At 40.2% G+C, this 13275-nt stretch overlaps 2 protein-coding genes across 2 annotated transcripts in view; both read left to right on the top strand.

Annotated features, from left to right (window-relative positions):
• UBE2Q2 (ubiquitin conjugating enzyme E2 Q2) overlaps positions 1–12438 on the top strand; it is a 54588-nt gene extending 42150 nt beyond the window's left edge. The window contains exons 7-13 of the mRNA XM_026855926.1: positions 3836–3896; positions 5917–6007; positions 6328–6386; positions 7903–7951; positions 8864–8959; positions 9953–10019; positions 11810–12438. Coding sequence (XP_026711727.1) covers positions 3836–3896; positions 5917–6007; positions 6328–6386; positions 7903–7951; positions 8864–8959; positions 9953–10019; positions 11810–11841 — 455 coding nt within the window. The 3' untranslated portion in view covers positions 11842–12438. The remainder of the gene's footprint in view (positions 1–3835; positions 3897–5916; positions 6008–6327; positions 6387–7902; positions 7952–8863; positions 8960–9952; positions 10020–11809) is intronic.
• Positions 12439–13136: 698 nt separating this feature from the next.
• Positions 13137–13275, top strand: part of FBXO22 (F-box protein 22) — an 8930-nt gene continuing 8791 nt past the window's right edge. The window contains exon 1 of the mRNA XM_026856014.1: positions 13137–13205. Within this exon, the coding sequence (XP_026711815.1) occupies positions 13137–13205 (69 nt within the window). The remainder of the gene's footprint in view (positions 13206–13275) is intronic.

Below are 13275 nucleotides of genomic sequence, written 5' to 3'. Positions count from 1 at the left end.
GCACCTGCAGCTGGATCCTGAGTGCTGGCTGCCTCTCACGCCTCAGGTGTGGTTGCACACACCTTGCCAGTAATCACCAGGGACTGTGACCTGTGAAGACACAAGCATAATCTCTTCCCCAGGTTATTAAAGGAAATGGTCCTTCCCAGTTACCCCTTTCTAAGGTCTTTGTTAACACTTGAGCTTTGCTCTGGACTTCTTCTTGATCTGGTATCTGTGATGAGAAATGACACAATATTGGTGGCACCTGTAACATAGGGGAATGTTTAAAAGTTCATGACATATAATGCCTTATTTAGCCTTTCGTGAGGTGTACATTGATACTGTGCATCTCTTTTATTGTTGTAACAGACGCTTTAGCTTTAGTGAGAGTACATTTTACTAGAAGTCAATCGTGTCACTGTCTGAGCCCAAAATATTTAAGGGGTACCTGCTGATCCAAATCCTGAGTAATTGCAGCTTCTTGGTATACTATTAGGGGGAGCCGCAGTAAAATAAGCAAGCTGAACAATTTTTGACCCTTTTATTACAGAACACAGGGGTTCAGGCCATAATTCTGATTTTCCTCTTCATAACCAGCATCTACGACCCATGTAAGATTGTAGATGATCTTTTGACAATATTTCCGTCAGGCAGATGGTTCCGAGGTGCACTCTGCCCGCAGAGCATGCACCTAAATTCAAGACAACAATTAACACGGAGTTACTGCCTCCTGTTAGAGGAGGTATTTTACATGTAACACTTAAAACCCTGAGCCCAAACCAAGCGCAGCACCGATGACGCAGCGGGGGGGCACTAGGACCCTGTCCTTGCTCCCTGGCCGCAGGGCTCCGAAGCTGCAGTGGCCGCGCCTCACACACACACACAATCACATAGGCACACAGAGGCGTCCCCCACACTCCTTACTGACACAACATAAAATGACGAATATTACAAAGACTCCATTTAGAACATATAAAGACAGTGCTGCATGACAGTGTCAGCACCTTCTCTGTGGAAAAAAGTGCCTCTTTTGCCGGGGGGGGTGGGGGGGTGCTGGGCTCATCCACAGGCGGCCACTCCGCGGTGTGGGGGGCTCGGGGAGGCCCCGGACCGCCGTTGCCATCTCCATACTGCGTGCCCCGACCACTGCTGGGCCCCGTGGACTCCTCCGTCTGAGTAGTCCCCTCTGAGAAACGTTGCAGTCCCCTATGTGCATCCTTAGATGCATGTTGTTTGGCTTGGGTGGCTTTCATCAATGCATTTGCCTTATCCCAAGTCATCAAGTGCTCTGGATTTCCCAATTTTGCCTGCTTTGTTAAAGCAGCTTTCATTAGAGGCCAGAGCTCTGACTTCATGCAATCCATCGGCTCGGCCAAAATGCCCAGTTTTAATAATCGTTGTAGCATAGCTTTTAAAGCGCTCGACTTCATGGAAGTCTTATGCTGTCTTCCCCATATTTTAAATACCTTGATTGTGGCCTCCCTGGTGCGCCATGGAGTCTCCCGTCCTGCGTGGAGCTCCGTCACCTCCTGCTGTGTGCTGCCGACCACCACCGGTCCGCACACCAAAATCACCACTGCCCTCAGGTCGGGGTCACCATTTGTTGTGATAAGGCATTAGCTGTCTCTTTCTACCTGCCAATCCACAGAAATGTGGTGCTCAGATCACAGCTAACCCTTGCAGGAGGTTAAAACCTTCGTGGGAATAAAAGCACAGACACCAATATGATGGTTGCTACTTGTTCAGCTTATTAGCTGTGCAGTTGCTTTATATATGCTCCTTAAAGGGATCCACCTTAAGCATGGCTGTGTTTCGGTAACATTGTTCTATGGCATGTATGATTGGTTCAAGCAAGCCACCCTAATGCTGCTGATGTTCATGAGGACATAGGGGTAGTATTCAGCTCAAAATTTGGGTGCTTGAAAGGTTAAGTAGTTTGCAGTTCTGTTTAGGCTCATTCTTGCCAGTTCTGAACTGTGCACATCTCTGAAGAACCCTCTTACAACTTCTGGTTTAAGTACAGTACAGCTCTTAAGACCAGCTTCAGGGAAGCTATAATATAAACCTTGGAGCTGAAGGACTGGTACATGAATTTTGGGTAAGAGCAGGACTTCTAGGGTGATGGAAGGAATGCAGGAATAGGGCTAGAGGCTTAGTGAATAAATAAGCTGATGGAAGTTCTTTTGTGATCTTCCATTATTTAGGATATTATCAGAATCCTTACTGTAACTTGTTCTGTTACCTGTAACAACTATTTTATACTCATGTTAGGTGCCAAAGCTGTAATACTGAAAAGCTGCTTCTTCCAGTCTTCACTGCCTTTTGGATGTAGGTGGAAGAAGATACTCTGGACACAGTGGTGGAATAGATGCATCATTAATGAGAGTTGACAATGAGCAGAGTTCAGAATGTCAGCTCTTTTGTTGTGACACCAGAGCAGTACAAGTTGAAATTCTTACAATTTCTGACTTCCATCTATACTAAGGGCAAGTCAGAAAACAGTGTCCTTGGATCTGGGAAATTGGAAAAATTTAGTAGCTCCTTCTGTTCATCCTCAAACAGAAATGTGCGTTGTGTCTGATTTAGCTGCTGATTAAAAGGGACATTGAGAGCACAGCGAGTAAGTTTTCAGACCTATTTTGTTGTCCTAGACTTAGAAAAAAATGAAATCGTGATCTTGGCTGCAGTGCCCACTTGTTTGTGGCACTTGCATAAGGAGAAACAATCATGGTTTCTTCACCTTGTTTACTGAGTTTGGGAAGGCTTTAGAAATAAAAGTGTCTGGACAGCTTGAAATGTCATCTGTCCTCCCAAGTACTAATGCTTAGAAGTTTCAACTGCAAGATAATGTATTCTAGAATAGTAAAACTCAGAAATGAATACTGTAATTCCTTGGAGAGAATGTGGTGACTGCAGTCTGTTGGTTATATAGCCTTCAGAAATCTTAGGCAGATTCCTGATTTGCATATGTCTTCCAAATAATTCTGTCAGCAATGGATATGCTGTTAAATATTAGCCCGGGTAACAAGTTTACTCATAGTTGTTTAGTGTATATGCATGCATGAATATACACTATATACAATATATACTTTGGAACATCACCAATACCATTTTTTCAATCTTGTCTGATGGTTAAAGATTTACTGCGTTTTCTTGGGCTGCTTGTGAACTTCTGCAGAGAGGAAGCTTGAGTACACAAGAAAATGGAAGATAATCTTTCATCCTTCCCTTCGATTGAAATGCATAACTGTTGTTTAATGTGCTTGAAACGAATAGACTGCTGAAAATCACCAGCTGGCTTCCAGAGAGAACTGTCGTTTTGGTGTGTCTGTCTGGCACCTTTGGTCAGCTGTTGGGAATGGGCTTCATCCACTGTAGTATCTTCTCTTTGGGGGTTTTTAGTCCATACACTGTCCAGTGTCCTGTCTTGGTCTGCCAATACTGACAAGAACCTGTGAAATATACTGCTGCATACTCACACTGTGTGTTAAGTGTTTTAAAATTGTACTGTTCATGTACTGGGTGTAAAATATACTGAGTACTAAGCAAGCTGGAGTTGTAGCTGTGAAAAGTTTGAAGGGGAACTGGGAGGAGGGAGAACTGGTTAGATGTCAGAAAAAACATTTTTATTCATGTTGAATTTTTTTTATAGAAGTGAAAGAACTTTTTTTCCTTGCATTTGCTCAGAAGTGCTTCTGCTATTGGAGGAAGGATGTGCCTCAGTATCTCAGTAATCTTATCTATTGCTTACGTCTACTGGCAGCATTTGTACTTAAAAGCAAAGAATGTTTTTGTTAAATTTTACCATGTTACGCTTTTAGAGCATAATTAATTCTATCTAATATTTCTGCAGGGATATATTCAGTGGAACTGGTAAATGACAGCTTGTATGAATGGCACGTTAAGCTTCTAAAGTAAGTTATTAAAGTTTTTATATGTTCTGAAGAATCTATTTTATTATTGATGCACAGAATCTTATTTCTGATAAATGAGACTCTCTAGCCAGATCATATAAAATAGTGGGTGGTGGCTACAATTCTGGTATACAGAAATGTGCACAGAGATTGAACTGTAGTAATTGAGCTGGCAAAACCCTCTTTGCACAGCCAATAGAATATGTATTACTTAACTTTCATTACTGTTCCATTTTCTTTCCAAAACTACTCCAAAATATGAATTATTTTTTTATTTGGTCTAGATTTTTTTGTCTGGGTGGTTTTATTTTGGTTTTGTTTGTTTTTAATTTCAAGAAAATGCAACTTTTGTTTCATTCAAGATACAAGAAGGGACAGAGCTGTCTTAGTGTCATTGGTTCTTTGTTTCTACAGTTGAGCAGACACATAGGACCAAAACTTTTAGGTGTAAAATAAATATGACTTATATAAGTACATAACTTGTCTTCTCTTATGTACTGCTTTTTCACTGTGTGTACTAGATGGTAATTAATCTCCTTGTGTCCATAGTCCAATAACTTTAATTGTGGAGGTATTATATTGAAATTATTCCTAGTAGTGGGATCATCTGCCATCATCCTACACGATAACCTGTAGGAAGGAAAAGCCTATCCAAAGTAGGCTGAGTGGCTGCAAAAGGTAGCAATGGATGAAAGAACTTCCATCAGATCAGATATACCATGGTGAATAAGGACATAAGCTGTTTCAGCACTATAGTTGACCTGCCTGTAGGAATTCTTGCCTTGTCCTAGTGGTAAGACTTCTCACCAGCTGCTGAAACACAGTTTTGTTTCCTTCTTAGTGTAATCATAGGCATGTGAACGTTTTGAAGCTGAAAATGGCAGGAATGACGTATGTCAGAAAAATCTGTGCCATGTTACAGGAGGCCTTGTCTGTCGAGTGCTTCTGTACCAAAGTGCTCAAACCACTGTGCAGTGATGTGAAACCTCTTTTCAAGTGCTGTGAACAGGTCTGATTTTCTGCCTTCAAGAAAGAGAAAATGAAATGCATGCAGCAAATGGCTTCCAGAATGACTAAGAGAAGATAAGAAGTATTGTGTTTGTTTATCCCAGCAAAAAGTGTCTGAAAACAAATGAACTGTGTGCAGACTAGCTGAGGGGGTAAATGTCAGAGAGAAAAGGGCCCATTTGAATAAGGAACAGTGTTGTTCCTAGAATTAAGTAACTCTGATCTGGCCTAGTACAAGCTATGGCTGAAAGTGGTAGGTTTCTAAGCTTTGGGAGATTTTCTTCTGAAACAGCATCCCATTGTTAGGATGGGGACAAACTGCCCAAATAGTTCTGAAATGGGTTCTGATAAGTTTTTGTGATTTCACCTGTAGCAGCAGATTGGATTTAATAGCCCGTCAGTCCCTTTAATATATGCTTTTGGCTTGCTGCAGGTCTCTTTTAAAAGCTGCTGGGGTGTCAGAGCCTGGGTGGGATTAACCCAGTAGTGTCTGAATTAATGTCTAGGCTGCTCACCACCAGCATTTTGCAATAAACAGTTGTTGAAATTCTGCTGAGCAGAAGCTGCTGGCTTTAGTACTTCTGCTGATGCAGATTACTTTTTAACAGCTGATACAGAACTAGGATATATATTCCATAAAGGATTCACTAACTGTGTACTGAAAACTAGATCACTGTAGTCTTCCTGTTAGTTCACCCCCCTCCATTTTCTTAAAACATACATTTTCAGTGAACTGCAGAGAATTTGCTGTTTTCAAATGAACAGGTTATGTTGTACTATGTTCAAATAACACTTAATAGTATTGGGAATGTAGTGCATTGCAGCAAGCTTTCATGCTGATCTTATGGCAGAGTATTTGCTTTGTAAAGGCAGCAAGAGTTTTCTACAGTCCACCTGAAATTAACAGTTTGTAAACTACAAATACATAAAGGAGCTCTTTAAGAGTAATTACTATTTACAGGTAGTGAAAATACTAACTTCATCCAGGGTCTCCTCCCTGCTTCTTTTATAGGGTTGATCCTGATAGCCCACTGCATAGTGATCTTCAGGTCTTAAAAGAAAAAGAAGGTGTAGAATACATTTTACTCAACTTCTCTTTTAAGGTATGTGTCTGTGGGAAGAAATGCTGGGGTTAAATTTGAAGCTTACTGTAGAAAGTGACTGAGATGACCCTCAGCTGTTAAAGCTGGTAAAGATGGAGCTGTAGCATTAGAAAAAGGAAAAAAATGCATCTTTTAAGCTTGGCACTAAAGCTTCCCATAAATTGCTTTTTAGCCAGTACTGTGGAAAAGTGATTTTTACAGAACTGAAAAATTTTACCGCTTCAAAGCTGATTTGCCAAATAAGGCTACTGAAATACTTTCTGGTTAGGAAAACAGTATCACAGTATATTTCTTAACCTGTTTTTTGTTATGCCTTTCAGGATAACTTCCCTTTTGATCCTCCTTTTGTGCGAGTGGTGTCTCCTGTGCTCACAGGAGGGTAGGTTTGAGTTGCCTTACAGAAATTTTACTTGATGGTAAAAATGTTACAACATGCATTGGTTGCAGGGTTGGGTTTGCAGGGAACATTTTGAGGCTACCATGTAGACTTCAAGAAATTTCCTCTAAACATAGACATGAGCTGCTGTAGACCTTGAGTTTGATGAAGAGCTCAAATTATGATGTGGAGACTTGCTTCTGAAGCTTTATGAGCCAATAGTAGGCAAACAGCTGGGTGCAATTCTTCTTTGAATTGCTTAGTTCATGTCTAGCTTTAAAAAAACTCTGTGCCTGCCATAATGTTTAAGAACTGGCCTCTTTGTGGATGGTTAACATCGTTGTTACTTCTGTTGTGTAGGGTGTTTTGAGTTGGTGCTTTGAAAGGGTCTTGATGCCTGTGTTGCCTTAAAACTTGCTGTATAGTCTTACCTCTTGCTGGTAACACTGCCTTAAAGCTTTTGTCCCAAAACTCATCAAATGCTAATCCAAAATTACTAAATTTAATCAACACCATGCTCCAAAAGTCATTTAAAATGCGTTTGAAGTGCTGTCCGTGGCACAGAACCTTGTATATATTCATGGAGAGAAGATTAAATTCACCTTCTATTATACCTGTACGTTTGAAAATGCAGTCTGCGATAGCTTCTGCTGATTCTGATTTGATTTTAATAGCTGCATGTCTTTTAGCTTTCAAGTAATAGTGCAGTTTAATAGCATTGATGAGGGTTGCTGCGATCGAAAAAGTAAACAAGCAGTACCAGACACCAGAAAACTCATTTGGATTCTGGTTTTGTTGTACTTGGACTTCTTTGTAGAATGAAAGTAAGAATGGCCCAGAAAGTTTTCAGTTGTCTGTTCCCTATGAATGTCATACAGCTACATGTTGTTTGAATGACCTGATCGTAGGGGAGACTACATTTTTTGGAGTGGCAAATTCTACTCCCTCAGTCCAGGTTTTGTGAAGACCAGGCATTCTGACTCTCAGTCCCAGTCAGCACAATGCATGATGAAGTGTTACGGAAATTATAAAGCGGTTTATAGGAAAAGAGCAAGTGAAGATCTGTTTTATCTATTTTGTCTACATCTTTGATTTATAAGTGCACCCACATTGTTAGGAAATGTGTTAAATTTCTTTACGGAAGGGAATTTGTTCGGGTGTTTTTACAACTACCTGTCAGTACTATGTATATACAGTGCAGCCATAAAAAGCAACCTTCCTTTTTTCATGGTCTGTGTACAGTTGTGTAAGCAGCTGTGCAGACAAGCTTGACCACTGATTTTAACTAAGTGTAGTGAGCAAAGAAAAATCTCTTTGGTCTCTCAATGCTAATCTTCTTTGCATAAGTATAATATGGCTAACGAGTTACAGTATATTACTGATTAAAGGGCACTTCAGCTTTATGTGAACAAGAAATTTAACAAACTAGCTTGCAAGAGCTTAAAGTGCTGTGAACAGTTTCATTTTTTTGTTACTAACTGTTGATGTCAAATATATTTTCTTTCACATTTGTTTTTAGGTATGTCCTAGGTGGAGGTGCATTATGCATGGAACTTCTTACTAAACAGGTGAACACAGGCTCTGTTATCTGGACAACAGCAAAGCATGCTTTAAAATAATGAAAATAGGTGTTTCCCCTGAGTATGAAGAATCCCTCTGTGGAATAAATTATGCACTCCAAAGGGAACATGGTGGAATAAACCTCAGTCCCACAAGATTTGCCTTGCTGATCTTGTGTGAGATCTTTTCTGTGTGTGATCTTTTCTGCCTTGGATGGCTTACAAGAGGTCTGAGGAAGAGGCAAGAAGTGAGAAGCACATCAACTTTAAATTCTCCATATTTCTGAGAGGAAGCTGGTGTAAAGAGTGGAGCAAGACACTTTTTTTTTCTTTTCCAGAAGCCTCTGCACAAAGTCAGCTCTGGAGAAGTGAGGAACACAGAAGATTCTAGGCATAGATTACTTCTGTGTAGACAGTGATTGGTTTTCTTTTTAAATAAGTAAATGAATGAAGTATTTGCAGGCTATAGCAGAAACTTTTGTGAACCCTGGAAGGTAAAGCAATGCCAGAGACAGCAGTAATTTTCACGGGAGCAGAATTGTCACAGCTCACTGAATGGCTTCATTAGATAGCAGTCTTTTCTACTTCTTACAAGAAGTTGTAATTTCTGTTGTGACATTGCTGGAAATGTGTAAATGCTGTAATAATAGAGCTCTTCTTGTTTCTATCTTGCTGAATTTTGGAAATGTGTGATTCAGCCTTTTAATTTTTTCTTACAAGTTCTTAGTACTAATACTGTGTATCACTTTCCAGATTTTTCTCTGGAAAATAAAAGTTGTTAACTGAAAACAAGGAGTTAAAACTAAAACTGTAGTGCAGGGGAAAAAAAAAAATCCCAAAGCACGCATTCCAAAACAGATTTGCAAGGTGAGCACACGAAGCAAGTACATGTTATATAGAAATATTTCCTTCCTCCTCCAGGGCTGGAGCAGTGCCTATTCAATAGAATCAGTCATCATGCAGATCAATGCCACTTTAGTCAAAGGAAAAGCCAGAGTACAGTTTGGAGCCAATAAGGTAAATGCGCTGTGTATATCACACAAATTACTGATAGGCTTCCCTTTCTTTGCTGACTTGCATAGGAGATGCTTAATGACAGAATTGTCATTGCAAATATATTTGCATTTTGATTTATTTTGATGTCTGATGCATGTATGAGTATCTTATTGGCAGTTAACTATGAGTTTGTTAAGAAGTGATGAATGTATGAGGAGGATTAAAACCTTGGGATGGGCAGGGTGTGCAAGTAGTTAGACTTGTACTATCCCTGTACTGGCAAGGAGGGGAGGAAGGAGGGTTCAGAATTGGAGATCGGAAGGATTTGGGAATTCTGGCTCTGAGAAGGGCTATACATAACTACCTGACTGCTGGGATCACATATGATAATGTTAAGAACTTCTTGTCTTGCTGGACTAAACACCTACAAAGTTCCACGAGAAGGTGAAAAATAATACCATGCAAATACTTCTGAGCTAACCATTCAGCATTAATCAAAATCATAATTCAGTTCAAGTGTGCATGCTGGTAACGGACTGTGACTTTAAAAGACTTTGAAGTGCTAAATGCTGGTTTCAAAGGATGTTTAAATATTTAAGTCAATGAGATTTGTCACTTGGATGCCAGTTTTTAAGTACTGATTCAAGGATTGCGAACTAGGTAAGATGTAAAAGTTTATGGTCACAGATTCTAACCTGGTAGCTGGTCACGGTGGGGATTGCCTGCAGCCTGCTGCTCCAGTTACACGCACTTCTGACTTACCTCGGGTTCTCAACCCTCTGAGAGAGGAGCCTTTCCAGCAGCAGGGGCGTACAAATTACTGTCATTATAAAGGAGGAGAAATAAGAAAATAAGGGTAATTGTCTTGAAAATCTTGTGCTTCAAAGCCAGGAGAGTTGTAACATTGTGCATGGTTTTTATTTGTAAGCCCACTATAGAGTTTCTTTGTAAAACTGTTTTTAAGTCTGGCGTGTCTAGATGCAGGGTTTTTATGTTAGCTTTTTCTCCTTTCAGAATCAATATAATCTAGCAAGAGCACAGCAGTCCTATAAGTCACTAGTACAAATACATGAGAAAAATGGTATGTATATTCTTGCAACTTTGTTCTTGTCCGCACAACAACCTGGGAATTGATAAACTTGCAGTAAAACTTGAAGTGCCAGAGTGTCTTTTGTTGTCTTGGGAAGACCATAAATGGTGTTTCCTTTTTCTCATCTTGCACTAGGCAGACAATAGTGCTTTAAAGTAACTTGACTAACAACCATTACAACTTTTCCAGCTTACATGAATGTTCCATGTGTTCCAACTGTCTTTTGAAAGGTAGTTCAATTTCATTTTTTGCGGGTTGATCTAGGAACTTCATTGTTACTGTAGCTTTTAAAGTGTCTTATTTGTTGGTGAAGTACCTGTTGGAAGCTTGCATCTTTCCCTGAAAGGCTTTAGTTTCAGTGTAGCAAGACCTTAGTAGTAGTAACCCTTAAGGAAGAGATAAAATGGGAAGAAAGACCAAAGACTCAAAACCACAGAAAGTCCAAGTGAAGTGTGCTGGCTGGAAAACCATGCAATAGAAATGAGACACACGGGGTTTTTTTTACCCTGTTTGAAGTCAGTTAATGGTCTCAGCTGCACAAAACAAGTACTGAAGTGCGTCGGGTATAATTGCATTCGTTGTGCCAGGATGAGAAGACTACAAATGACCTGAGGCTTTAAAAGGTTTAAGTGGCTTACATGTTATGTAAAAGTAGTCAGCAGAATTGGTACCCTGGTCTTGTGATGAGGGAGTTAGTCCCAGTTACTGCTTCCGTGATGTTCTTTGATCACGGTTGGACAGGGTGTCCTCGGGGAATTCATGGGGCTGTGAACATGAGAGCATGTTTCAGAGTGACTGTAGTGAGCACCTTGGTTTCCCTACCTCTAAAACTGAACATAATGCCTTCTCTACTGCTGGGAGGAAGATTAAAGATAATGACTTTAAAATGCTTTCCAATTTTACGATATTTTGATCTTGCCATTAACTGAGTCTTTTGCTTTTTTAGTTTGCTACAAAAGCCAACATGGCTGTTTTCTTCTAGCTATGTGCTAGCTTTGACTACAGTGATTACTGCTGCGTCAGGAGCTGTACACAAAGCATTCACAGCATTTATTGCTGCTGCCAAAGGTGTCTAACTTAGAGCTGCTACCTGTTCTCTGGGACAACATAAACAGGCCCTGTATTCACTGTACAAAAATTTAGAGGAAGTTTTACAGTAGTGGCTGGGGAATTAAGATTGGATATCTGGAGGTGGCTAGAAAAACTATGCACACTTGATCAGGTATGATTCAACTGTTAAACGTGCCAGATCCTATTGAGACAAGTTACTAACTGATATTTCTGAGCCTATTCCTACAGCAAGATTTGCAGAAGTAGGGTAAACTGTTCGGATGCTTGTGCATGCCTGACTCTTCAGTACGCAGGATGGGATTTGTATACAAGTATCCCAGTGTAGTCATGTTTGTATGTGTGTGCATTAAGTGGCTTGAAGACTTGGGAGTTTTACCTCGATTCCATTTGGTTTTGTTAAAGCAATGTTCCTCCTTGAACAGCTTCCTGTCTTGATGTCCAGCTTGTCCGACTCAGGATAGCTGTGGCCGCAAAAATCCCCAAACTTGGAAGTACTCGGTTTTCACACCCAAATCCTGGACATGTCACATGCTTTATCTCCTACTGCAGACCATTAGAGTTTAGGGCACTGGGTCTGGCTGAGCTGGCCTACTTTAGGAGGGAAGGAAGGAGCCAGATTAGGCTTCAATCTCCCACAATTGAGAGTTAAATGGTAAGATTGTTTTGGTGTTGCAATGTTGGTACCTGACACATTTCTCTGTTCTCCCTAGGCTGGTACACTCCTCCAAAAGAAGATGGCTAACATTGAGGACTCTTGTATACCTGGACCAATGTCAACAAAACAAGCTCTTTTTTATGTTTTCCAACACACAGACTCAAGCTATGAGTGCCCCTATAACAGCTGTACTGAAGACTTTAGCTATTAGATAAGTTAGTGGATAATCTTGTCAACTGACACGTAAAGTATAAGTTACAGCCTTACCATTCCGCTCTTCTTAGGTATCTGGACTGAGCAGTTTGGGCCTTTACCATATTTGTTCTTATGGATTAGGCATATTTGGGCCACGCCCTCCCTTCTCCCTTTTTTTTATTTGAAAGCATAAACTCCCTACAGCAGGCTATCGACTTACTAAAGATCATTCAATAGGAGTGAGTTGTTCACACACTTTTGTGTATTTCTTACTTTTTGCAAAATGCAGACTGCAGAGACTTGCGTTGTATCGTTTCATTTAATGCCAAGAAGTTTAATACATTGTTTAATACTGTTTTAGGAAATGTCAGGTCTTGCAAATCACAGTAGTTTTTCTGGTCAAAAAAGACAGCATTTGTAGTATTTCCAAATTAATGATATAGGAGAAACACATGTATGTTAAGTCATTAAACATTTTTCATGGCTGTATGAGAATATGAACTGTTTCTTGGAAAAGATGCTCTTTTCTTAGATTATGTTAATTTTTTGGTTTGTTTTTTTTTTTGTCTTTTGTTTGTTTGTTTTAAGCAAAGCAAGGCTGTGCCAATAAAACCTTGTAACTAGTCACTTCCACTGGGGCATCAGAACTTGCTGGGCTGTTCCTGCTACTTGTTGGCTCAACCTCCTTAACAAGAAGAGCCGCAGTATGAAGCTTGAAGTTATTTAAAATACTAAAAACCTTTTTAGGTGTTCCATTTTATTAACGGGTTGTTGCAATCATTTGTAAACTAATGAACTTATAAAGTGATTGGCACAAATTGAGATGAAAATCCTTGAATGAAAAATTTTTATATAAAAGCTACAATAAAGTACAAAAACACATCATCTGATTCAGAGGTTTAAGAAATGTTGCCATAGTCATGACCGTGGTTTTGTTATTGAAAGACGGATGGGAACTGTTCTTTCTTTATTAGGAAATGAATCTGGGTCTGTGTAATTACACTATGTTTCATTGCCTTACCTAAATCGATTCTATTTTGGTTGTAGTGCTAGTCATTAGGCCTTTGCACCCCTCTGGGGCTGAGCTAAGGGTGTGTACCATGGATCAAGCACTTTTTAGACGCGCAGAAGCATGTTTTTGTTACGGTTTTTTAGTTGACTCTCTGATTTGTGCTCTTTTCTCTATCATGCACCCACGGGTCCTCGTGCATTTGCTTCTAGGTCCGGTTTTTAGGTCGAAAGAAAGGCGGGGAGAGGTTTGGCACTGCTCCCCGCGCGCATCGCTCGCGGCGGGTGACGGCCCGGCCGTTCGCAGCCTGCGGGCGG

Source organism: Athene cunicularia, assembly GCF_003259725.1.
Source record: "Athene cunicularia isolate RWA chromosome 10 unlocalized genomic scaffold, athCun1 chr10_part1, whole genome shotgun sequence".
Classification (NCBI taxonomy): domain Eukaryota; kingdom Metazoa; phylum Chordata; class Aves; order Strigiformes; family Strigidae; genus Athene; species Athene cunicularia.
This window is presented reverse-complemented; position numbering and strand designations above follow the sequence as displayed.